This window comes from Poecilia latipinna, unplaced genomic scaffold (genome assembly GCF_001443285.1).
Source record: "Poecilia latipinna isolate Pla-1442-1.1 unplaced genomic scaffold, P_latipinna-1.0 Scaffold569, whole genome shotgun sequence".
In the NCBI taxonomy this organism is placed as follows: Eukaryota; Metazoa; Chordata; class Actinopteri; order Cyprinodontiformes; family Poeciliidae; genus Poecilia; species Poecilia latipinna.
In genome coordinates, this window is record NW_015113185.1 from 163274 (window position 1) to 190769 (window position 27496).

General features: G+C 37.4%; 1 protein-coding gene across 9 annotated transcripts in view; it reads right to left on the reverse strand.

Annotated features, from left to right (window-relative positions):
• The window catches only part of LOC106953207 (C-myc promoter-binding protein-like), a 69710-nt gene that overhangs the window by 40307 nt on the left and 1907 nt on the right, over positions 1–27496 (reverse strand). For all 9 annotated transcript variants that reach the window (XM_015041802.1, XM_015041800.1, XM_015041806.1 and 6 more), the window contains exons 2-6: positions 10550–10883; positions 6751–6997; positions 4890–4959; positions 2986–3155; positions 706–998 (exon numbers count right to left, since the gene is read on the reverse strand). In XM_015041802.1, the coding sequence (XP_014897288.1) occupies positions 706–998; positions 2986–3155; positions 4890–4959; positions 6751–6997; positions 10550–10860 (1091 nt within the window). In that variant the 5' untranslated portion in view covers positions 10861–10883. The remainder of the gene's footprint in view (positions 1–705; positions 999–2985; positions 3156–4889; positions 4960–6750; positions 6998–10549; positions 10884–27496) is intronic.

Genomic DNA, 27496 nt, shown 5'->3' on the forward strand with positions numbered 1-27496 from the left:
AATAAGCTGCTGCTAGCCACATCCCCCAAACTCAACATTTACACTTGCATGTGAAAATGGCTGCAAACAGATGCACAATTATACAACCATACATGTTTGAAAAACAGAAGTGGAGCCTACTGCACAAACAGAAAGAATGCAGCAAGTGGTTTCTGGACAGTAAGGCAACAACAAAACACTTGTCGTTTCCAGCTGCCATTGTACAGCGCATACAGCAGTAAAACCAGCTGACCAAACATGTTTGAACTTTGCTTGGGTTGCTAGGTAACGGCACAGGACCGTCAAATTTGACTTAGCATTCCAGAGGTTTTTGAAACGGCTCATTTTCCAGACACCAAAAAAATATTAACCTATTGCCAGGAAATGGCTGTTTTTTTTTAAGTGTTTGAACTGTTTTCAGAAACAGTTGAGAGTCAAATGGAAGTCCAAAAACACTTGTCTTTTCCAAACCAAACCTGCTGAAGCTGGGTTGCTAGGTAACCAGCTTGGCTGGGGATGCTAGGTAACACTGCAGTGTGACTCAAGTAACAGGAGGTTTCTGAAACGGCTCATTTTCCAGACACCAAAAAAATATTAACTTATTAATTTTAGTTTTTAAAGCAGCCGAGTTGTTTTTAGAAGCAGTCGAGACCAAAATGGAAGCACTAAAACGTACAAAATGTTAATTTTTGCATGATGGGCCCACTTTAAAGCGGCAGCGCTTACTTCTCGATGGGCAGCGCGTGCGGGCCGGAGATGGAGTATCGATAGAGGAATGTGAGGAACTTGCGGAAAGCGTCAAAGAAGGGCCAGTGGGACAGCAGGCAGATGCATTTGTTGGTGTAGACTGAGCTGGCACTGGCAGCGCCGTTTCCAGGATTGATGGCGGCATTCGCTGCAGAGCTGGACGGAGAGGCGTTGCATTGTTCTGGGCTCAGGAGGCCCAGCTGGGAGAGCTGCGTATCAGTCAGGCACTCCTGTGGGTAGGGCTCATAAAACTGGATGGCAGCACCGTAAACCTGAAACAGGAGAAGGCGATAAATCACATCCATCTTTTCACGCTGCTGCTCACTGAAACGACTTCCATCAGGACCTCCTCACTGTGTAACTCGGTAATTATCCGAGTGAATCCACTTCATATATGCTGAAGGTCCACTAGAGCTGGACAAACGGTTATTTTAGTAACCGATTAATCAGTTATTCTGATAATTAATCGATTAATCGGCAAATTAATCAATTAATCGGATTTTTAAAATGGCACATTCTGCAGATTTTTCATTTAATCACAAATCTTTTTTATGCATTATTAGAAATATATTAAAAGATGCAAATAAACAATACAATTCCTTTTTAAATAAGAAAATAACATTTTATTGCCTCAAATGAAATAACATGGCATTCCTTCACATGTCCTGACATCAACATGTGAACATCAATGTGGTGCAGGGCTGTACTTCCCTTTGGGATATACGCTTAATACTCTTAAAAGTAAACTTTTTCAAAAAAAGAAGTTACTCAAGTAATTGTAATTGGGTTAATGTATCTAGTTGTAATAACGTTTGTCCAACTCCAGAAAAAAAATGTGTCTTCTTCCTAATAATTAATTTTTTTAACTTCTGCTGATTCAGTTTCATATCTGCGCTGTTTGTCAGGTGATTCTCTTCAGGTAAACTGAGTCTTTCCATCCTGCTGAGCTGCGTTAAAAGTCGAGTCACACACACCTCCTGCCTTTCTCCCAACATAAACACACACACAGAGCCTCGACTCGGCAGCCGGTTTCGACATTATTTGAACTCCGACGCCGCTAAACCATCGCTGCACTCTGGAGGTTGTTTGTTTTCATCCCGATTGTGTTTCACCTCACGGTTCAGCGATATGGGTCGGCTCCGGCCTAAACGCAGCAGGAACACTTCACAAACCGAGAACCAGAGCGGTGAGGTCGCGTTTATGTTTACCAAGTCAGAGACTCAGCGACACGTTAGAGAGAAATCTGAAAGCTAAGATGATCAACCAAACTGTGAAGGGCTCGCAGTCAAAAAGTTACAAAATTATTCCTGCTGATAAAAACAGGAAACTGGAAAGATGTTTGTGCTACAGATATATGCAAATCTATGCAAATATGTAATTCCACATTAAATTAAAATTTTTCCGTTTTTTCTTCAACTTTATAACTCAAAATTCCAAATATTTCCAAAAAAATGATCTCAATTCTGTTGAAGAATCTGCAAACTCAGATGTAAAATCTAGGAGGGATTTTTCTACATTAAATACAGATTTTATTCGGTGGCATCCTTATTTTATTTTCAACCTTGTTTATGTAGAACTTTAAATAATGATAATGCACTAAAATGCTGCAAAACAACAACAGAACCATAAACAGAAGTTAAAAATTAATAGTAAAATGTATTTAATTTAAAAAATAAATAAAATATTGTACAAAATTATGAAAAAAAACTCAAAATATTAAGATTATGCATCATTTCTGACATTAAAAAAATAAATCACTGAGCACAAAACAGAAATGTTGGACTAATAACTGAAACATCTTTTAAATAATCTCTCTTGCATTTTTAGAGAAAAATAACTAAATGTCAAAAATTAAATCTCCAGAAAAGGTCAAAATTAAATGCAACCTGCTCACAAGTTTTGATGTTTTATAGATTTATAATGAGATTCTTTTGCATAAACTGGAATTAAATAATGTCAACGTCAAAAAGTGGTGTGGGAAACACAAACACATGAAATATTTAATGTGTTGCAACAGAGATGTTTGTGTTCTCTTTGAATTTGTCGTGAATTTGCAGAATTGTACTGACTGCAACACGCCTGACCCAGTTTTCCTTTAGGGATGCAATGCATCGTGTTTTTTTAGATGTGTTTAGTCTGCAGACCCAACAGCTGCATATGTGACAGTTACAGACTTCCTGTCACCAGTTTTTTATCTGATGCTGCAGTCCAGATGTTTGCGAATAAAAATGAGCGTTAAATGACGTCTAACCAGCTTACCTTCTCTCCAGACGCGCCGGTGAGGACGAAGGTGGAGAAAACAGGGAGGGAGTACTTGGTGTTTGCTGGCCAGCTCTCGATTGTTGCCCCCATGGGAAGGCAGAAGAGAGGGACTGACTCCGGCAGAGGGAAAGACTCGTAGTCCTCCTCCGGATATCTGCTGAATAAACCTTAAAGGACACAGAAAAACAAGAAAACAACCTTTAAGTGATAGTGAGGTGAACTCCTCTCTGCGGCAGCAAATCAAAACTTCTTGTGGAGGTGAAATTACTTTTCCAATAGTGCTAAAACCGTCGTTAAAACGCGCCTCACTGAGTCAGTGCAAAAACGCTGGGCTCTGTAATAATCAATCAGTGCTTTGTAACGAGGCTGTGGAGTAATTAGTCTCTGTCAGCAGGACAGAAATAATGAAACCCTGACTTCATTTAATGAGCTGTTCAAACCGAGCTGCAGCAAACTTTGGATAACGTACTTGTTCTGAACAATCCAACTTCCACGGGTCTTAAACAGGTTTTACTTCCTGGTTATGTAAAAAATAAAAAAGAAAGAATAAAACAGCATCAGACGCATCGCTCTGACAGTTTGAGCATTTAGCTGGGATTTATCTTTACACAGAGAAAAGGGAGGAAACGGAGTTTAAAATGTTTTTCATTTATTTATTTTTCCAACAGACTTAAAAATGTTTCCCTAAAATGATTGATTGATGGATGGATGGATGGATGGATGGATGGATGGATGGATGGATGGATTGATGGATGGATGGATGGATGGATGGATGGATGGATGGATGGTCTGGTTGCTATGGCTACTGCAGCTTCCTGTGGAAACAAACTGCAGAAATCTGCAGCGGTTTTTTGCTCCGACTCACTCAGTTCGTCAGAGACAGAATCAGTTTCCTGCAGATTCACCAACATGTTGCCGACTGAAAGTAAACAAAACTCAATCTGCCAGAAAAATAATCAATTTGACTTCTTAGCGTCCAAATCACACAGATGTTTCATGTTGAATAATAATAACAATAACGTCACCATAAAAAACACGGTTTTGATTTAAAGCAAACGGAAATACTGACAGAGCAGGAGTTTATCGCTTCAGGTTGAGACACGCTTCAGCGAGGCTCAACCTGTTAGAAAGGATGCAGAGAAATGCAGGCAGAGCAATCTGCATCCCCGAAGACACAAACATGCAGGAAAAACAAAAACAACTGAATTACATCGTATAAAATATCAAAATAAACCATGAATAACCTTCAATAAAGCCAAGCCATGCTGAGGCAAACCACAGCCGCGCTCATGATTTAAAGGGACAGTGTTGTGTTTTCCAGACACACCAGTTTTATAGCACAATCACAATAATGTAACATATTACAATTGTTATATAAAAGCCACATACATCAAATATGACTAAAAACATTTAGTAGTATAACACGTTGAAATTGGGCCTCCGTCCCTTTAAGAATCTCCACTTTAGGAAGTCATCACAAAACGGCTCCTCTATAAATCCTTTAATGTTTTTACCAGCGTTGCTCTGAGAAGTAGCTCCTATACTGAGCTCAGCAGCTCCACCAGGTGTTTGCCAATTGCTGCTGGCTAGTCTGAAGGAGCTGAGTGGGTGCTGCTTTATGAGACAGCTCCTCAAAGGCGGAGCTAGTTCCCACCAGCCGTTTTCCACAGCTAAATGGTTGCCATGGAGATTAAAGGATTTCTCAAACGTGCATGAAAGAATCAAGGTAAAACTCCAGGTATGTTTTACTGAGGGAAAAACTTGATGTAAAGCTCAAAAAGTCAATTTTAAATAATACTGGCCCTTTAAAATACCAGTCAGAACTGATTTCTCTCATTTCTGATGTCAGACGTTATGAAGGTTTACCTGCTAAGAGACACACCTGCATCAGGAAGGCTCACCTGCTTTGTAGGCGATCACGTTGGTTTTGGCCACAGATTTCTTGTAACACAGGTAAACGGAGGAGCCCCACTGCAGGCAGGAGCAGAGCAGGAGCACAAGGTGGACAATCAGAGACAAGGTCACAAGAAGGGAAGCAGGACAAGGTGAAGTAACTGCAGCAGCAATCCATTCATAAAAAACAAACAAAGTTATGAAACCTGGGCTTGGCAATGTGGCTTGAAAATAAAATCAATTTTTTTTTTATAACAGATCCAATTTCTGATTCTAAATCTTTTATTTTCAAAAAAGAGATAAAAAGTGACAGAAAATATCAAAAAACTGCTTTTATTTCAACCATCCCTTTCTGAGACTAATTTTGAGAACAAAGTTAAAATATTAGCAGAATAAAAACGCAACTTTACAAGAAAAATGTCTCAAAATTCTGTTTAAAAAAAAATAAAAACAGAAAAAACAACTTCGCAATTATGTTGTTTCCATTAAATAAGAAACAATTAAAATCACACATGAATAAGTTTGTTCACGTATAAGTCATTGAAAAACATGCACCCAACTACTTCCTGTTGTTGCCATCTTCGTGGTTTCTGCCAGTAGTAACAATTATTGTTCATGAGATTCATATAATGCAGAAAAAAAGTTTCCATTGCAGCTTGCAAAATAAACATATTTCGATAAAAAACTGCCTCCACTTAGCGCAGTTATATGGTCAATGACTGCGCTGCTGTTACAAATGTGCAAAAAACACAGCTAATGAAATGTTGTACACCAAAGAATCTTCATGTGTTAGATTGGTCCAGTCAAAGTCTAGACCAAAGTGAGATCATGGACCTGTGGAAAGACGATGCTTTCACCCAGTCTGAGCTGAAACTGTTCTAAAAATATCAAACAATTCAGTCTCCTGTTTGAACAAATGACTTTGCATATAAATGACTAAAGTCTGAATCCTTAAAGAATGAAAACCAGAAGTGTCTGAAAATGTGGGATAAATGGGAACGAGTTTGGCTGCTGAGACATGCATGTGACCTCTGAGTGCTGCAGCAACACAAGGAATGTTGCCACCAAGATCAATACGACCACATGTTCTTCCTGCATTTCCTGCACTCGGAAACGTAACTGGAAACTGGAGAGTGCAAGAAAAAAAGCCCTGCATGATTTCTGCTGGACAGAAAGACAAAATAAGATGAGTCCATGTTTCAGCTTTGTACAACAATAATGAAGGTTTTCCACACTTTTTATCAGCTCAAACTATCTGTGACGGTGCAGCAGAGTGAGCGTGCTTCATCAGTCTGATGTTTTCTACTAGAAGTGTCTATTTGTGACGAAATCTGGACAACAATGGACACTCACTGCAAAAACACAAAATCTTAGCAAGTAATTTTGGTAAATATTACTTGTTAAATTTTGTTTTACTGATTGAAGGTTTTTCAGTTGTCCTTTTGACTGAATAGCTGCTGCATTGTGCCTGCAAGTATTTTGCATGTTTTATGTCTAAATTAGGTGAATTTATTGCCAGTATCATTTATACCTGAAGCGAAAAATTAGCAGCCAATGCAGGCGATCGGAATCGGCAGCAAAAAACCTGATCAGAGCATCCCTAATAGATTTCATAAAACTGAACAGGTAAAACAATTAAATAATTTTTGCATTTTTAAAAATGAATGTTGTGGTTTAAGTTTGCCAGTTTTGGCCTCAGAGGCAAAACATTTGGCCACATTTGACTTAAGAACTGCTCTGAGTTTTCAGCAAATGGCCTCTTGTTGAGTCTGTATGCTCCAGTTAATGATTTGTTATTAAATTAGTTGACAATAATTTTAATAATCTATTAATCGGATTAATCGTTTCAGTAGTCTGAAGTGTCCTCACCATGCTGCTGTTGAGATTCTTCTCCACCTTGCAGAAGGTGTGCGGCGGCGCCTCGCCTTTGCTCGGGATGATGATGCAGATGTCGGTGACGGCCAGGGAGGCGTGCGGCTGGCTGTCCAGCGCTCGGCGGTACGTAACGTAGATCCGCTGGGAGGAGTTGCCGCTGATGTTGGCGGGACGACCAGCGGGCGTGGTCTGGATGAGGTGGCAGCCCTGCTTCAGCCTCTCCTTCCACTCATACAGGACTCTGCAGGGAGGGAAATAACCCATGCAGGTGCAAGCGCCACAAAAACAATATTTTACTGATAAATCAGGTTATGAGATGGAGGAAGGGCTTGGAGATGCATTTATTTAATATTTGATTTTTGAAGATTTAATTTGTGAAAGATCTGGATTTGTTTTTCACCAATTCTCTAGTGGGGTTTCCACAGTTCAGAGTGGCGGCCATCTTGTTTTACAGCTTCTATTTCTACGACAGATTGTGAGGGTCAGGGTAAGATTTCCGATTCATGAAAATAAAGTTAATGTTACAAGAATAGAAGTGCAGTAATATAATAAAATCTTAGCAGTATGAGAATTCCAACACAAAATTATCCAAGCTTTCTTCTTCATTAAAATGATTTTTTTTCTTATAATTTTGAAACATTCTGGTAAAATTGCATCTTTATTCTGCTAATATTATGACTATATTCTCATAATTAAACAAAACATTTTGTAGCTTGGCCCTAATACACCACTGTGTAACTCACAGAACGGAGGATTAAAAAAAACTTTTTAAAAATATTTCCTCTCATTTGTAATAACCTTCTTAAAATATAAAGCGAGGGAGGATTGATTAAAATCTGAAATCTGAGATTTTATTTTTAAGTCACTAAGTCCCGTTTTGGTGTGTAAAATTTGAGGAAAGAGATTTTAATACATTGGAAAAAGGCTGTCACATAACAGCGAAGCTCTGTGAAAACTTCAGACTCACATGAGCAACACTTTTCAAACAATCTGTCAAGTTTTTCATTCTAAAATGAACTAGACAAGCAAAAATATTTAAATTCAAGCTTTGAAATACTGTTGTCTCTACACATAGGAGAAAATTTAGATATGAAGAAATGTTATTTTAAAAGGTTTCTGTAAAAAACATGAAGGATGGTAATTCAGGCGTATTTTTTACAGGTCTACAGTTTTTGTCCATTTCTCTACAAATCTAGAAAACGTACAACACTACATGCCATCAAAGTCAAGAATAAAGACAAGTTTGGAGCAATAAATGCTAGAATAAAAGCTTAGAAATAGTTTGAAAGCCTGAAGAAACATCAATCAGGACCACTTTACAAGAGAACAAAGCCTCAGTGAATGCATAATAGATAAAAACAAAAACTTCTCTTCTCTTACTTATAGCAGCTCATCCATATGGAAAACATTCAGTTTATTAGCAGCAATTTATGCAGAGAAATGGACAGCTCTGCTGCACTGCTGCATGCATATTTCAAACATCACAGGGATGGCAGTTTGATCTGCGTTCAAACCCAAACTAACAGCACGTTCTGGTTGCGGCAAAGAATTATTGAGCAAAGAAAAATGTTCATTCTTCTTTTCTTTGCGGTTTTGACCCTGGAATAAAGACTCTGGCATTGATTTGAACATGTGCATATAGTACAAAAGTGTCCTGAAAGACAATAAATTTTTATGTTTTTTCTTATAAACTCATTTTCCTCACTGACTCTTCTGATTGGTCATCATCTGAACTCAAGCACACCAAGTAAAACTGTTCAAACATTACAAAAGAAGCTTACAGAAGGGTTTTAATGTATAAAAAGATAATTTTTGCACCTTTATGCCACTAAGATGTCTAAGATTTCCTTCAATCAAACCACTCAAAAGGCAAGAACTTAAAGTTAAACCATAAAATTGCAGTAATTTTCCCCAGTTAATTCCCTTATCCTCCATTACTCTGCAGGGTTTTTGTGGGAATATCTGAAAGCAAAACAGAAAACAGATCTTTGAGTGGAAAACTGTTAGATTCATAATTGCTTTTTCTGCAGGATCCTTTTTAAGATGCATCAGACCAGAGCAGAACTCATCCATCCATTATTGACAAACGCAGCATTTCAGTGGCGTTTCAACCTGCGTGTTTGCTGAGCGAGGCCTTGAACAAACCGCCTGAAAACATCTGATTGTGTAAGAAGGTCAAAGGTTTGAAAAGCATTTACAGGAACTGCTCTTTATTTTCAGCACTTTTATTTAGTTTATTTTTTACAGATCAGAGAATCAGCTTTCACTTAGAGACACAATCATGCTCTTAAAACAAATAGAATTAGGATTTAGGGTCCGGCAATACGGCTTAAAATTTACATTTCAATTTTAGTTTTTTATTTTACACCACGTTAAATTTACGATTGTAATATTTTTTTTTACATTTTTATCTTGAAAAAGACAGAAAATATTTTCAAAAACTGGCTTTCATTTCAATCTTCCTCTCTGTGACCTCATCTCAAAATCCAAACAATTACAGATGTAAAACACGCTTGTGAAACAAGATGGCCGCCCTGGGGATTTAAACGGAGTGAAGCTAAAGCTATCACTTTACGAGTTTGGGGTTGAACACATTTACAGACAAAGATGGGTTTTTTTTTACTTTAATTGCAAAATATAGATATTTTTGTACAGTTTTGGAATAAGCACAGCTCTAAGTGTGTTGTTCTTTAAGTAAACAGCCTTATTTGTGTCTGTATACTCCAGTTAGCGATTAATTGATTACTATTTTCAGATTCGTCACGATTAATCGTTTCAGCCTTCAAAAAAATGAAAGTTTGATATTCTAACTTCAGCTTACTGAGAAGTTGAAGCATCTATCTGATATTTCTGTTCATAAAACAGAAAAGCATTAAAATAGAAATGCCTTAAAGTTAAAAGAATCTGAAACAGCAGCTGTGCAGCTATTCGCCGCTGCATGGAGCAACAGCTGCAGACGCGTGTAAATGATGGCTGCACCCGCTCATTTAAACCCATTAGTCCTGTCAGGCTCACAGCAGCCGAGGTGCTGATTGTGTCTGAGCAGAGCGGCTGCATCAGTGCCAGATAAGCACTGAACTCCGCAGCGTCGGGGAGAAGAATGAGTCCGTTTAGCGTCGTCACCACCTGCCTGAGGTGTGTGAAGATGGAGTATTGAATTCACATAAGTCAGGTGATGCTGCTGAGGAAGAGACCCGTAACAGTGCTTCCCTTTCACCTTTCACTGCGACAGAAAACGGCTGCTGGCAGAACTGAGCACTCCCTGGAAATAAGAAGACTTCAGCCTTTTAGATCAACTTCAAATGTCCTGAAGCTGGAAGAGCGAAGCAGCAGGAGTGAATCATTACCAAGAGGGAGACAGCCGGTTCTCAAAACCAGCAGCAGGGCAGGCCTGAAACGATTAATCACTTCAATCGTGATTAATCGGTTATTGAAATAATACTCAACTAATTTAGTAATCAATAATGATACCTGCAGGGTGGTGCCGAAGTGATTAATTAAATTAATCACAATGAATCAATTATTAAAATAATTGTCAACTAATTTAGTAATTGATAATGAAACATGAGGGTAGGACTGACACAATTAATCGGATTAATCACGATTAATTGATTATTAAAATGGTCGTTAACAAATTGATTAACTTATAACACCCGAGGATAGGGCTGAAGCAAATAATCAAATAAATCGTGTTTAATCAATTATTGAAATAATCGTCAGCCAAGTTAGTAATTGATAACGATACTGAAGGTCTGATGGGATTAATCAAATCAATCAGTGAAAGGTTACTCACCCCAGGTCGATGAGCGGCGGTTTGTCGCGGCCTCGCCTGTAGCACAGGAAGATCTGCGGCGCCATGAGGCCGCCGTTGTTCAGATCGGCCGAGTGTCCGCTCGGCGTGGTCTCGATGCACACGAACCCCGGAGGAACCTCCTCGCCCAGGGAGCGGATCACCACCGCCACGTCCGTGATGGGCGCTTTGGGCTTGGCCGTCTTGTGGCACACGTCATCAAAGTGGATCTCCTGGTCCAACGGCTTGGACGGGTCCGTCAGACCGGCAACCACGAAGTAGTCGGCTACACGGGGGCCTTTGTCCTCCATCATTTCCCATCCCCGCCAGCTGCCCTCTGAGGGAAGAGACGGAGAGCGAGAGACGCAAACAAATGATTCATTTTTGTCACAGAAGGAAGTAGGGCTTTTATGCTTGCTTTAGCAGTGATTTAAAATATATGACAGCTATTAATCTTACTAAGTGGAGTTCAGATGAAGGGCAAATGGAAGAAAGTGAAAATGTGAGGAGGGAAGGCACACAGAGTTTAGGAAGTTAGCTGATGTTAGACTTAATGTTGAACATCTTTACTGACACAAAGGTCTCTGAGGACAAACCAAACTTCTGCTTACAGTTTTCAAGATCTTAGTGTTCAGTTCTCATGTCAATATCCCAGAGTTTCAACATTTCAAACTCAAATGTTTTAGTCTGAATTCGCCAGAATAAACAAAGATCTAAATTTATGAGAAAAAGAGAGAGAGAGGGAGACAAAGATAGAGAGAAAAAACTGAGGTAGAGAGCAAGAGAGAGAAAGACAGAAACACCAAAACACAGAGACAGAGAGATAAAGACAGAGATAGACAGAAAAACAAACAGATTCACAGAGAGAAAGTCAGAAAGACAGATGGCAAGAGGGAAAAAGAAAGACTAAGAGTCAGGGAGAGACAGATGGAGAGAGAGACAAAAACAGAGAGAAATACAGACAAAGGAGAGAGGAAGAGGAGAGAAAGAACACTGATGGAGGGAAGAACGGAAGGACATTTGTACGTATGGACAGATAGAAGGACAGGAAATGTTAACATATTCCTAGATTCCTCCCGTTTCCAGTCTTTCCCAGACCTGCAAATATACATTTCATATCTTTCAGACGACACAGAAAGCCTGTCTGAATATTGGAAAAGCGCGTCTCAACCTGGGATCCTCGTGATTTCATGAAGTTCCTTCGTCAGAAATCGACACGAATCCTTCAGAGAGCCTCCTTAGGGCAGGAGCAGCAGGTCAGATGACCACTGACTGCTGGCTGTGTCACGATACCAGAGGGTATTTCAGGAATACAGAGGAAGTGGGACAAATGAAGTGGAAATGTGACACGAAACGGCTTCATTTGCATTTAGGAGGAAAATTAATGGGGTGAGGAGAAGCTGGTGCAGGAGACGCCGTGTGCTGCTGCAGAGCTTCAGCAAGCTGTTATCCTTCACTTTTGTGTTTTTAATCTGAATCAATTAGGACTTTTACTAACAATTATTTTATAAATCGATTAATCTATCACATTTCTGATGATTAATTGATTAATCAGATAAAAAAAACTGGCACATTCTACAAATTTTTCATTTAACCTCAAGTCTTTTTATACAATATTAGAAATAAATTTATCTTAAATGTATATATTTTTGTACAGTTTTGACTTAATTACTGTTGTGAGTTTGTTCCATCATCAAATGGCCTTTTTTGAGTGCACACTTCAGTTAATGATTAATCGATTACTAAATTAGTTTAAGATTATGACAGCAATCGATTAATCATTTCAGTCCTAATATAACAACGCAAGCTTTACAAAAAACATTTTTTCCCATAAAAAATAGGCATTTCACCCATTTTTCCCCCCAGTCTTCCAGGGTAACCATGCTCTAAAGTAAACCCAGAATGATTATCCTCCTTCACTCTCTGCAGACTTGTAATTTTTGGGGCGGGTGTGGTGTAATCTCCCAGCATGCCTCACTGCTCACCAACAGAAACCTTCAGGACATGAAGGAGTCTCAGTGGGCTGCATTCATCCTTTGCCTGTATTCTCCTGGGATGAAGGATGCCGTAACCACATTTGGATCATGACAGCTGTAGGAGCAATTTGTTGCATCATTCTGAATAAAGCAAAACTTTGCAGTTAGTTTAAAAACAAAAAGGCAAAAACGCAGGACTAGAGTTGCAACTAGCTATTATTTTGGTTGACTTAATCGTCAGAATAATTGATTATTCTGACAATCGAGTAAAAATGGCACATTCTGCAAATTTTTTATGTAACCACTTAATCCATTTTTTTTAGAAATACATTACAGTTCCAAATAAACAAACACCCAAATTTATATTTTACTTAATAAACATTTTTAATGCCTAAATAGAACATATTTACAGACATGATTTTTTGGCCTAAACACAAAATGTATATGTGTTTGTGTGCATGTGTATATACATATATATTGTTTTGGATTAATTACTGCCATGAAAAATGATGTTGTTCTTTCAACAAAGTGGCCTTTTTTGAGTCTATATACTAAAACAATTAATTGATTAATAAACTAGTTGACAATTATTTGAAATTGCTTCATCATGATTAATTCTATTAATCGTTTCAGCCTTAAAACAGTTTGTGTTTCACCAGTTGTAAACTGATCTTAGCATGTTGGCACCCAAAAATATTTCACCCTATGGATAGAAAATTAACTCCAGGTCCAGATAAGTTTATATCTTCTGTTTCTGGTTGATTCAGTCTAATCTGCATGTCATTCCACTAATATAATGATTGTTTCTTTGCAGACATTTAGTGAATAAAGCGTGTTTGTTGCTAAAATACAACAGTCCTTGCAGGGGTTTAAACAGAGAACAACGTGTGTTTGCTGGCCTGGTTGCCGCTGCTGTGTTATTGACAGATGGTGAGAAGGCGCTGTTTCAGTGTGTTCTGGCTCTCGCGCTCAGATTACAAACACATCTTGCCTCATCATTTCCACACTCTGGGAACGTGATGAGAAAACAGCCACTGCTGATTTACTGTTCCAAGTGATTTTTATACAGCTGTGATAAAGCAGAAGGTATGGGTGTAAAGATTTACAGACATATTCTATTAACTGTACAGCCCCTCTCCACTCCACAGTAATTGGCACCACTGACAAAAAGGCATTAAAAGTGTTGAAACACATAAAAGACTCGCACAGAAAGAAATGGAAAAATACAGCTTTTAAATTGATCTCATTTATTCAGTGTTGAGAAATAATTGTTATTACCAGATTTCTGATGCCAAAATTATTGGCTGATTGATTTTTGGCCCTTAAAAAAGTCCTATAACAGCTCATTTCTCATAGCCACTTTTCAAAATGGGAAAGATAGAAATGCATATTATTTAAGTGTAGTAGAAGTGAGTGTAAGTCAGACAATCTACAGGGAATTTTATTATTAGCCTACATTTGGCCTGATCTACAGTCAGACCATTTATTCGAACAACTGGATTTGTAACAAAGTCTGATAAGTTTTATCTTTGACGGCAAGTGAAGTAGCATCTACAAAGCTTCCAGCTAACAGTAGCTTTGTTTCCATCCACTTGTCATGTGAATTTCAAGGAAATTTTTTAAATGTCACAAAAAAAGCTAATTATGGGTTTCCATCAACTGACTACGAGGATACATGTGTAGAAAGCTAGTTTGAATTGTGCCATTTCCATCAATCTGTTCTAATGCGATATTTCAAAATGTGGAAACTCAAAATTATGGAAACTCATTTTAAAGCATGTTGGTGTCACTAAGGCTCTATAACAACTACAAGATGCCATCTACATACCAAGTGGTTGTTTGGGAAAACCTTAACACATTGAGCTCATTTAATTTTATTGGGAATTTTAGCACACCAGTGGGGGCTTTGGTCAGATGAGACTAAGTGTGTTTTCACACCTGATAGTTTGGTAGATTCGGTTGATTTGGGACTCAAATTGCAACATTTATTAAATTTCCAGCTGCTGTGTTTCTCTTTCACACTACACTGCATCAAATAAACCAAACTAATGGCTTGGTTTGTTCCCCTCCTTGCCTGTGGGGGGCGCTGCACCATGAACTGCTGAGGGAAATGACACAAAAACCTCTGAAGAAGAGACTGACCGCAACTTCCTTCTTCACGAAATGTTAACAAAAATGGAGTGATGTCAGATTTTAGCGGTTGTAGGATTTGTCTTTTGTCTTTGGTAAGACTATGAACCGTTTCACCCTCTACCCTTAGACTCTTGCTTTGTTTAGGCCGGATTTACCCAGAATGCCCTGCGCTGTAGTCCACTTCCTGCTTTTGGCACGGTCTGCTTGGCATTCAAACCACGACAGAGTTCACTATAATCCAACTGAGACCAAGGTTTGTAGAAAGACAAGAGTTCGCTTTTTGGTCTACATCAGAGTTTGATTGCGTATTTACATTTCCACAAACAAATCAGACTTTCAAGACAAATGGACTGGAGTTTGATTACAGGGTCTGAATTCACCCTAAGACTTGTCTTTCTGTCCACAAAGTCCAGGTGGGTTTGACCAACTTTGCAAAATGTTGGCAAAAGTGGGGAGTCCAATTGGTTGAACTAAAACACATCTGTTCAGGACACCAAGTCCAAGACCACAGTCAGCGCCCCACTTCCTGTCTGAGCAATAGAAGAGGATTGTAACTGTTCCAAGATCGGAAAACACTGGTGTCAGAGGACACACTTTCCTCAGTAAGAAGGGAACAGAACAGAACATGAAATACGCAACGGGAGAGTAATTTATTTGTTAAAAATGTGAGCAAACCGAAGCATTGGAAAGTCTAACAGCTCTGCAACGGGAACATATGCGTGCAGAGAAAAGAGCATGGCCACACATTCTCTGTTTTTCACTGATATAGCGCCAAGCAGAAATTATGACAAACCCAAAAACATGTGGCTTTGTCGTAATGACTAAAAACAAAAAAAGCCATCCTGCAGTTATTCAGTTGAGAATCGTATTCAAAGCTGAAGTATAAACTTGCTGGAATATCATTGTGTGCCTCCAAAATGACGTTCCTGGTTGAACAAGAGGGACTTTTACATGAAGACTCAGCTTACTATAAAATAGATTATGACCTAATTCATTTCAGTCTGACAGATGAGAGCAGCAGAGACCTCCCACAGTATCACCTTACGCCCCTCAGAGTCATATGACGGGCCTGGAGACTGGAAAGCATCCTCGCCTGCTAAAAATATAAAGCCGCAGAAAGCAGGAATACTATGGCTTGTTACATAAGGACGAAGTGCAGCTATATGTGCCACATATATGGGACAGCCTGCTGAAGAACCAGCAGTCTGCAGAAATCAACACGGAAGGACACTGTCGAGACACATGACAGAGAGGGATTTATAATAAATATGTAGGAATGAAACAATTAATCGTGATTAATCAATTATTGAAATACAATGTAACCTTACACCCACTGCTAAGCAGCGGGAAGTGCGAGAGAAGGACAGAGCGCCAGCAGCATTGATATATATTACTAATTGTTAACTGGAGTACACAGGCTCACAAAGAAGGCCATTTGCTGGAAGAACAACATAGTCAGAGCAGTAACTAAGCCAAAGCTGTATAAAAAAACAACAACAAAAAAACCCATTTGCATTTAAGATAAAAACGACTGTAAATATGTTTTAGTCTAAACTTCTAAATTAGTAGTTTTAGCTGCAGCTGGATCAGATTTACTAGAGGAACAGAAATGCATGATGTAAATGCAGCAACAGAATAAAAAAGGGTTAAGTGGCTACACAAAAATCTGTAGAATGTGCCATTTTTTAATCCAATTAATCGTCAGAATGATCGATTAATCAATCACTAAAATAATTGTTAGCTGCAGCCCTACAAATATGATTATACAGTCCCAAACTTTGAAACATGCAAAATTTACGAAAAGATGATCAAGCCACCTTGAAATCAAACTAGACTGTATATGAGCTGTTTTATTGCAGATTTTTCTTCCTACAGGGCGCCATTTGCATCAAAATCCAAATAAAGAATATTTAGCATCTTGCAAAAGTATTCAGATAAACTGTCACGTAATAGTCACCAAATATTTCTCCATTTTGTTTTTATTAACGGCTCAAAGTCAGTCAGTTTAAGAACAAACATCATCTTTTAAGTGCTGTTACAAATTCTCAGACATACAACACGACAAGTTGAAAAATGTTCATCTTTTGTTGCTGTATCAAAATTATACCCTTAGTAGCTAGTTAGCTACCAAGGGTATATTAGCAGCTAGTTAGCAGTAGCCTCAACCCTCCAGTTACAGAACAACTTAAACTTCGTCAACAGAAAAGTCCCACAAGGAAAGCAACTATGCAAGAATATATGATTAAATAGTCCTGTCGTGGAAATATCTAAGACCTGTGATTAATGTCAATTTAATTTAAGAACAACTTGAAGGATTCACGGACATGAGCTGCATGAGTTCAGAGTTATGTAGAGTGATAGTTTCCTGCCACACATGGTGTTTTGTATGGAAATAGTTGGATATCTGTACCATCTGACCAGAGCATTGGTTTCCTTGAGGATACGTTTTTAATGCATTTGGTTGCATAGGACTTTATTTAACAGCATTAGAGAACAAAAGAGTAACTAAATGCAACACTTTCAGATTTTCATTTATTACCACATTTTGAAAACCATGCATCACTTTCCATTCACTTCATGGTCTGTGTTGATTTATCGTCTAAAAACCTGACAAAATGCATTGAAGGCTGTGACTAACGGGACAAATTTTGGGCACTAAACCTAAAACTCCCCTATACAGTGCTGCATAATCTCCCTTATTCTTCACATGTAAATAATTATTGGTTTCCCCTAAAGGAGCTGCGCCCGGATGATGTAAAGCCGTGACTCACAACGCGTCTGACGTCCACAAATTAAAATCTGCTGCCAAATATTTGAATTTTCTGGCTAACTGCACTTTTCTGAATGCCAACTGACCAGAAACTCCAGGGCAACGCCCAGAGATCGAAGTCGAGCAGATTTCTTCTTTTCTTAATAAAAAGCAGGATGAAACAATGAGCTGTTCCTTCACACTGAATGAATTTCAATTTATGGATTGCCGAATAATAAATGTTGTAATTCACAAAACTCTGCAGACTGTTTATTCAGTTTTCTTCAGGATATATGAACATTTGGCAACAGTCTGACAAGATTTTAATTGGAGACTCAAACTTTAAACTTTGGCTCCACGGCAAAGCTTCCCTGCCTAAACTCGCTGACTTATATTCCCAGTTGGAGTTCTGGGAGGAGTGGGATAAGATGTCCAAGACCCTCAGGCCCTCGGTCCACTTTCACAAGAGTTTTAGTTTGAGCCAAAGTGACAGGGGGAACAATTTCCAGCTGTCTCAGCTTCATAGAGAGAGAGGCCAATGAAAACCACCGAAGGGACTCAGGACGGCGGTTGCTGCGGGCCAGCCGGCCCGCTCTGCCGCAGCTGAATAGACATCCAGCACCCAGACAGCCGCAGCAGGGCAGACACGTGGAGGTGTGAAGGAATGCGCTCAAGAACATAAACATAAGCCAGTAGGAAGTCCAACATCTGCTTCTAGTTAGCAGAGAGCGACAGGCCTTCGGTTCCTCTGTCTTCCTGCAACATCAAGTCTTTACACATCACTTTTAATCAGAGCCTTTTCCTTCTAAAGAAGTAATTTTGGGCTCAATCAACACCCAGAGATGCTGAAGCGGATTAAATTCAAGTTCAGGGTAAAAAGTTAAAAGGGATAGAAAACGTCTGTTGAGAAAGGCCAAAAAAAGCAACGCAGAAAAACTCTCATCCAGCTCCTCATGATTATCTTCATCCCACCTATAATTACATCCATGCTGCATTCATTCAATCCTGCGCAAGGGTTGCTAGATCTGGGGAAAGAAATAAGCAACCAGGTCTACAAAATAAGCCCAAACGAAGCCAGCAGACGACACAACTCTGTAATATTCCTCCAGACTTTTCCTTCAAATTAAGAGCTGTAATCTCAGAGATATTCTAGAAAAAAACTAGAAAATGTCTGAGTTTATAAAGTCAAAAATTTGGTGGGACAATGCAGAAGTTTTGAGATTATTCTCAGAAATTTTGAGATTGTTCTGAGAATTTTTCCAAAAGAAAACTGAAAAGTTTAAAAAAGTTTTAAAAAAATTTGCTCGAAAGAAACTCAGAAGTTTTGAGATTAATCTTAGAAATTTTACGTTGCAGATTCAGTTTTCAAGAGACGTTAGAAGTTAAATTAGAAGCGGGTTGAGGGGATTGGTCAAAATTCAGCCGAGTTGCAGTGGTTAGTTGGTCAGAAAGGAAAGGAACACCGAAAACTTTAAGGTGACTGGTCAGATTTGTGGAAAAGTTGCGATGATAGGTGAAAACTGCTAGTCAAAATTTGTGAATGATAAGTGAATTTGCATTAGTAGTTGCAACATTTCAGCTTCCTGCTGAGTGCAACAGGAGGTCTTCCCATCCCAGTTGTGTGTCCAGTATTAGCCTGGAGGAAATGCAGAGATCTGGGGATATTAAACACAAAGTCTCCATGAAACCCGATCTCACAGCCCAGCCTCGTGGTCTCTGGCTTGATCTTTTAATCTCTCGGCTGCCAGAAACCAGGACTGTAGCATCACTTGAGCCAGAGTTATTTATGTAAATAAAGAAATTAGCTGCCAGCGTTGGCTTTCCTTTCTTTTCCCTGAATCACGAGAATGAAACAGCAGGGAATTAAGCTTCATGCTTACAAACACCAGCAGAGGAATACAGACTTCATCACTGTAGAATCCAATAAAACTCATAAATCCTTCCCCCAAGTGGGGAAAACTGAATCTGAAACACGCCAAGAAAGCCTATTTTTACTGCAGGTTAATTAAAACAAGACATTAATTACAGTCTCCGCCTGTTCCATCTTGATGTAGAGATAGCAATGAAGAATGTGAAAGAATAGGGGAAAGTACCTCCACCAGAACCAGAACTAGATTAATTCCCACTGTTTGTGTGTTTACAGATTATAGACTTTGCTGTTTAGGAAAAATAAAGGATTTTAGAACTTAACAAAAGTTACATTTCCAATTGAAAAGCAGAGGCCACCCACTAAACAATGGCACACCCTGCCTCTCTCCAACACTCTTCATTCTTTAAGCTAATTACCGTTTGTGGACAGTATTCCCCAGAAACGCGTAATCCTATTCTCATTTGTTCTTTGGCAGCTTCTCTTTTATAGATCAGCCTTTTCTTGGTCAAGAAGACCCAAAGTAAAAGACAAATCATTACTGTACAGAAATGCCTGTTATCATTTCCATTTCAACTCTGCTTCTAAAAAAACGTAAGGCAGAATATCAGGAAATGCAGAAACTCCCAGCTGCAAACAAATCAATTGAATATAGACACTTTGCAACATGACATCATGCGAGGAAGATCCCAAAAAACTGATGACTGCCTTTGGTTTTAGCTGCCAATTTGACAACATGACACGCTAAATCTTCAATGTGCACTGCAAAAACACAAAATCTAACCAAATATGTCTGTTTTTAGTGCAAATATCTTAGTAAACTTAAAATAACACAAAGTTAGCTTATAAGTAACTTTTCAACAAGATATAGGAGTTTGTTTTAAAAGAGATGGGCAGAATACGCAAACATTCGGCTCAAGTAAGAGTAGAACTACTTCAACATGTTTTTACTCAAGTAAAAGTAAAAGGTATGCATGCAAGAAAAAACTCAAGTAAAATAAAAATTATTTGGTAAAAAGTCTACTCAAGTACTGAGTAACTGATCAAATTATCAATAATTTAATATTTAAAATCAGACAGACCAAAATATAAAGTTAAGTGGAAATTTTGGTATTTTAAGGACAAAAATGACAATAATTCATATAAGTAAAAACTAATAAAATCAGGCAAAACTTTTTTTCCCAAATCAATCCATAAATTTTACTGAAGAGTGAAAATTAATTTTATTAATACTTCATAATAAAATTACTAACGAAAAACCAAAAAGTACAGCGTAGTAAAAATATTCCTAAAAGTACACTCTAAAAGTACTTTTTTAAAAATACTCAAGTAAATGTTACTACCCAACTCTGATTTTAAGTAAATACTTTAATGATGAAAAAGTACTGGTTTCATTGGCAGATTATTTCTCTTGCAACATTGGTAAAATATCTTGTAATAAGAAAAATAATCTGCCAATAGAACTCCTACTTTTTTATCGATATTAAGAAATTATTGACTCTAAACAAGCAGCTATATCTAACTGAAAAGTTGCTTCTAAGATAATGTTGTCTTATTTCAAGTGAACCAAGACATTTGTTCTAGAGACTAGACCAAAAACACTTGGTAACGTTTTGTGTTTTTGCAGTGTACGCACGATATATAAAAGAAAAATTAATGCAGTACTTTGCTACTAATTGTCAACACTCCAGCTCGATAAAGTCTCAGTGTCACATTTCACAGATCAGCAAGAAGTTTTAATAAAAATTTAAAAATAGCAAGAGAGAGGGAAGTATTTCATGTTTCAGCTATGGTAGCTTTACTTTTTTTTTTTACTTTATTTATTGTAATTTGGCACTCTTCACTCTCCATACAGAAAAAGTCCTTAGCCTTATATCAAACACAGAGGACTATTATTGCAGTTTGTATTCAGTCGTTGGCAGAGTTGTCTCCCTGCCAGCCTCACATAGCAACTGCAGCCATTTGTTCAGCTTCTACAGCCACTTGTTTAAACAGAATTAGATTGTAGCATGTTGATACACTTAGAAAGAGTCATTGTTAGTTTTTTCTAATGAGTTATCGATCGGGGAAGTTGAAATTTGTGAGGATCTCCGAGCAGCTGCGGCGTTCTCCGTGTATTCAGGGAAACGAGATGCCGTGTTACAACAAACTCGCGGTATAAACAATGATTTCGTGCCCACAAATAAACTGAACTGTTTGAACAGGCTGAGAGCTTTGGGTCTGATTAAGTCACAGCGATGATTTTCCCAGAGGAAACCATCCGGCAGAGAATCCAAGGTCAAAGTCAACAAGCCTTCGTTACAATATGTACATTACAAGCTATTACCTTGATCTGTCTGTTGTCTTGTTGATTAATCTTAGTTTAACTTTCTTATTAGCATTTTTGCTCATGTAGAATAAACCAATTTTATGTTTTGGATTAATCACAAGTAATCGTAATTAGTCAATAACTAAAATTCGCTTCAACTAAGTTAGTAATCGATTAATCGTTTATTGAAGAGTACAGACTCAAAAACACCTCTGAACAGTAACTAAGACAAAAGTACGCAGAAAATATATACATTTTGCATTTGAGATTAAAAAAAACAAACATTTGGTTGTAAGCTTATCCTACCCAAAACTCTTCAAGTGGAAGTTTTAGCTTCACCTGGTTTAAATTCTAAAATAATTGTTAGTTGCTGCCCTAGTAATAGGAGGAGTCAAAGTAAAGCTCCCAAACTTGAAAATACTGCTAAGCATGGTGATGGCAGCATCATTCTGTGCACCTACATTAACAGCTAAAGAGTAATTTAGTTATTGATTATTCTGACCAACCTCTTATATTTTTGATCAACAAATTAATCATTAGATAGCAAATGGTTAATAATTTTTTTTTAATTTTGAACCTTGTGAAATTAGAACATATTTAAAGATTTAGATATTTTTTATCTTGACTGCAAAACGTATTTATTTTTTGTACAGTTTGGGCCGAGTGTGTTGTTATTTCAGCAAATGGCCTTTTGTTGAGTCTGTACACTCCAAGCAATCATTAATTGATTACTAAATTAGTTGACAATTATTTCAATAATCAATTAATCACAACTAATCTGATTAATCGTTTCAGCCCTGATTAATCGTAGTAGTCCAATCATTTTAATTGGACTACTACAATGCAGTAGTCCAATGAAATGTAAATTTGAGTAAATAATACATCTTTTGCACTACATTGTTTTTTTTAAGTACTAAAGTTGTACAGTCTTACCATTAACAAAATCCCCAAATAGATGTGATGAACATTATGACTATATTTAGCTATCATTTTCAGACCAGAAATTATTTCTGTTTAAATAAATAGCTGGTTTCTAAACACAACAAAATAAAAATAACTGCAAGTTTGAGGACTGAAAACAATTTTTCAATCCTCACTAGACTAGGATGCAAATCACTTCAACTGTGGCTCAATCTCAGCAGTTCTTCTTTGAGCTCCAGCTGCATCCAACCCAGTTTCCTCAGCCGAATTTCTCAGTAATTTTAATAACCCTCGTGTTTCGTAAAGCTAAAATTATCACCAGCTAGAACAGGCTGATGTTGCTTTCACATGAGAATCGCTTTATGGTGTTGCAGTCGTTTCATAACGAGACAACCTGCTGAGAGAGGAAGGAGCTTTTCACATTAATTCTGAATGCATCAAATGAAAATGAGGAAGTTTGATATGAGAGCTCATCTTCTGTCCTACAAAAACATAAAACCACTGCATGCAATTAAGATTTTTTTCATAATAGATCCAATTTTAATTTAAAAATTTTTACTTTGTTTTCGAAAAAGAAATTACAAATGACAGAAAATATTTTCAAAAAGTGGATTTTATTTCAATCATTCCTGGGAGTTCTATGAGGAGAATTAGGGTCAGACTACAAACTTTTTTGTCTAACTATTAGTATATAGTCAAAATTACGAGAAAATATTTGTTTTAATGAGAAAGAAGCTTCTAGTTATCTAGATCTAACGTGAGGGGCTCAGTCTGTGTAATTTTTTTTAAATAGACTCAGTTGTTTTCTCAACTGTTTCAAATAATTTGATCCTGTTGAGTTCAAATTTAGGGATACCTTATCCCTAAAACCAATACTGCAGTACAACTTCACAAGACGCTCAACATCCCTCATTAAATTGTTATTTTCACCTAAAATAAACAAAATATTAAACTCTCACTTCATTCTCCAAATATTACAACTTTATTCTGGTGATATTAACACTTTATTCTAGTATTATTTTGACTTTATTGTAGTTTGTCTTTAGTCTTATATTACTACAACTTTAATATTATGACTTTATTTTCATAATCAAAAATACTGAAATACTTCGTCGTAGAGTTGACCGGAATTAAAGTCCGAATAAACAGAAGATGTAAAACACATTTGTCAAACAAGATGGCGGCTCTGGAGGCGATGACATCACTTTGAACTATGGAAACCCAAGGAGAGCATTGGTGGAAATATCCCCATTTTCCAAATATTAAAACTTCAAAAACCAAAAATTTGATTAAATAATTAAATCAATTTATTTCCCAGCCATAGTGTTAACAACAAACCTAAAGATGCACCAATCCAATGCATCAGACCCAATATTGAAAAGAAATCCATATCAGGTATTGGTGATAATGTGACCAATCTATAAGGGTGGATCTATTCAGCCTTGTTCTATGCTTTGCAGTCTGAGTGATGTCATGCTTTATTATTTATTTTACATTATATTTAGAATTCCTAATTGCTCTTTCTGAACCATTTGAAAGGTTATTTTACGTTATACCAAGGTAGTTGTTCTGCCCAGGCTGGATGTTGGGGATGTTTTGATTAGTTTTAAAAAGAGTTCTATTGGTTTCTCTGTGTTTTATTTTGGAGGAGAATTTTTAGAGAACAGTGCATTGTGGGTATCAGAGGCTGTTGCAGTTTTGGAATACCTGTTGGTAGAGAGAGAGCCTGCCTGTTAGGGTGTGAACTGCACCTCCTCTGTTGTCAATCTTTGCTTGCACCTCCGAAAGCAATGGCTGTGAGTCAATCTTCTGTTTTGGTGTTGTCTGTTTTGTTGGTTTATTTTGAGATTGTTTTTTAAATGTTTTTTGTTCTAGAAAAGCCATATTCTGAGTTTTTATTTACATAGCAACAGTTGCTACATAACTGCTTTTTAACTGAAGCTCAGGTTAATTCTGTTCAGACACAAGAGGTTTATTCTTTGTATTCAGAGCTGATGTATGTTTGTTTTTCTGTTTCTTGTAGTTTCACTCAACTTTTCATTGAGCTTTCTACACTACTGCTCAAGTTGTGTCAAGAAAACGTATTAAAGGAGCAAGACGCTCAGCTTCCTGGCTCATGAAATTGAGTTTGGCTTGCTGTTGGCCTACGTTAGCATACAGAGTATCTAACACGTAGTGATAACAGTACAGTAGTCAACCTATTGTTTTTGTCAGTTTCTTTATTATTCATTTACATTGGCTGTTCTACTCCTAATTGCACTGACTGAACAAATTACAGCTGCGCTGCGTTTACATGTTTGACCAAGTTTGGGAAGCTAAGCTAAGTGTGCTGTACTGGTGCAGACTTACCAAATGAATTTGTAACTCAGTACATTTATGTCTGTACTTAAAAAACTAAATGTTTAAAGTCAACTCAGCTCTATTTTTCTGTATCGAATTGGACAATACTAAACTTCAGATATTGGTCAAAAAGGTGGATTAGTGCATCCCTAAACAAACCTCCATGTTTTTCTTGGATTCATTTTAAAAAGAAACGGGTTCTTTTGCCCCGTTCTGGAGAATGACAGTGTGTAGAGTCAGCTTGTTTTTCCGTTTTGTTTGTGTTCAGTGTATACTCAGGATGCGGAATAACGTGCCACTGCGCGCCCGAGGAATTAAAACCCATCCCAGCCACCAGAGACGGACAGACAGCTGGTTTTATCAAAGAATGTGGGTCACCTTGAGGCTTCAATCACCTGAGCAGACACAGTCTAGCTGTCTAGCCGGCTCTTTTTGATGTTTCACTCACCGCTGTAAATCCTGCACAACCAGGTCAGGCAGTGACACTGCGCGCCATTTGGCCCTTTTCAGTCAGACAGCATTCCTTCATTTCCAGTATGACCTTTATTTCCTCCCTGGCATTATAAAAGGACAACGCTCTGCCCTCTGGACATTAACAGTTCGACAGAAGGTCAACGACTTGACCAACGTGCAGAAAAGCAACACAATCTTCCAATCTCAATGAGATTAAAAGTTGAAAAACAAAAGGTGTGCATGTATAAAGTAAAGGTTACGTCTTTGAGGTGTTAACCCCTTCAGACCTGACGTCCACTGGAATGGACATTATATATTTTTGGGTTTAAACAAATACAAAAAAAGGGATTTTGTCATTTGAATGATTCTTGCTAATGACTAACTTCTTATTGACCAATGACCAATAAGGCATTGGTCAGTATGTCTTATAATGACCAATTACATTTAACTACTAGTAAATGTCACTAGTTACCTTTACTCAATTAAATTTACTTGAGTATGTTTTTAGAAAAAAAAATATTTTAGGAGTATTTTTACTATGCTGTACTTTTTACTTTTACTTGAGTACTTTTATTATGAACAAGGTTTCCTCCAGAACACTTGCTAAGTCTGGTGGTTGGGGCGCTCGGGCAGTGATTCATCCAGTGGCCCGCCTTACACTGGGGGAAACCTTGTATGAAGTATCTCTGCTCTTGAGTAAAATTTCTGAAATTTTCTTCCCACTGAATGAAAAACAAACATGTTTTGACCAAAAATTCACCAAACACAGAAACACACCTGCAGTTTCTGTTAAAGTTTCATAAGAAAGAAACTGATTTGGACTTTTTTTTTTTTGTTACGTATATGAATTATTGTCATTTTGGTCATAAAAATAGCTGAACTTTCCACATATACATTTACATTTTAATCTGCCTGATAATGTAATTTTATAATATTAAATGATTGATAATTTGATCAGTCACTCAGTACTTCAGTAGAGTTTTTACCAAATACTTTTTTACTCTTACTTGAGTAATTTTTGGAAGGCTACTTTCTAGTTTTACTTTAGTAAAAATATGTTGAAGTATCACTACCCTGACTTGAGTTTAATTTGTGGGTACTCTGCCTACCTGTGCCAGTAATATTGGACATTGGCATCAGACAAGCATTGCTCTGAAACTAGAGATGGGGAGGAGTAAGTGTCTATTTTACATTAAAAATTATAAAATTAACTTCATGGTAGCCTATTAAAATTCCTCTTGTAATTTAAAATATTTCCAGTGATTGTGTTTGAAGTTATTTTGAAACCATTTCCCATCATTAAATTGCAGTTTTTTGTCAAAGCTGAATGTCCATCCCAATGGACATCAAGAGTTGGGTATATAAGCCAACATGCAAATAAAAAAAGTATCTGTAAACATTTTATAGCTTATTTGCAGTTCCACAAGTCATTTTTCTTTATTTTTATGTTTTTATCAGCACAAACACTGGCTTTCTTGAACTGCTTGTAAAATAATAATTTCTTTTTATTTTAATGCTGAATTGGAGAAAGATTTAGTTTTTTTGCTTTGTTGATAAAAATCAGGTTTAAATTGAATGGTTGCAGGTTGTTTTCTGACACTAGAGGAGATCTGAAAGGGCTTCCCAGCCTGTGAAACATTGGAAAATAATGTTAGGCAAATGAGCAAGGAAGGAAACCCTCTGCTCTCTCTGAAACTCTACCAGCTGTTTCTGTAACGCCTGATACATCAAACAGATGGGATATTTTCTCCAGCTCCTCTCATCCAGAAGAGTGGGTCTTTTGGAATATAAATACATTTTAAAATTATTTATTTTTCTCCTATCTCACAATCATACAGTGTTTTGACAAAAAAACAGTAATATACATTAAAGTTGGTAGCTGCAAAGTGAGAAACGGTGAAAAAGTCCCAGAGTTCGAATGCTTTGGAAAAGCCCCTTGGGTTAGAAAATTAGTATATGTAGTTCATATTTTGCCAAAAGTATTATAGTATTACTTCCTTTTTTAGCCAGTTCTGTTACAGTACATTCTTCCTGTTTTAAACTGTGGCTGGACAAGGGGGATTTCTCTCTTATTCTGCATTATTTTATACAGATTTGATTATATTATTATCCTCCAATCAAATTTTGAGCAACTTTATCTGGTTCTCTTGCATTTTTAGCTTTACATTTTATTTTATTTAGGTTCATGATCTACTTTTTTAGC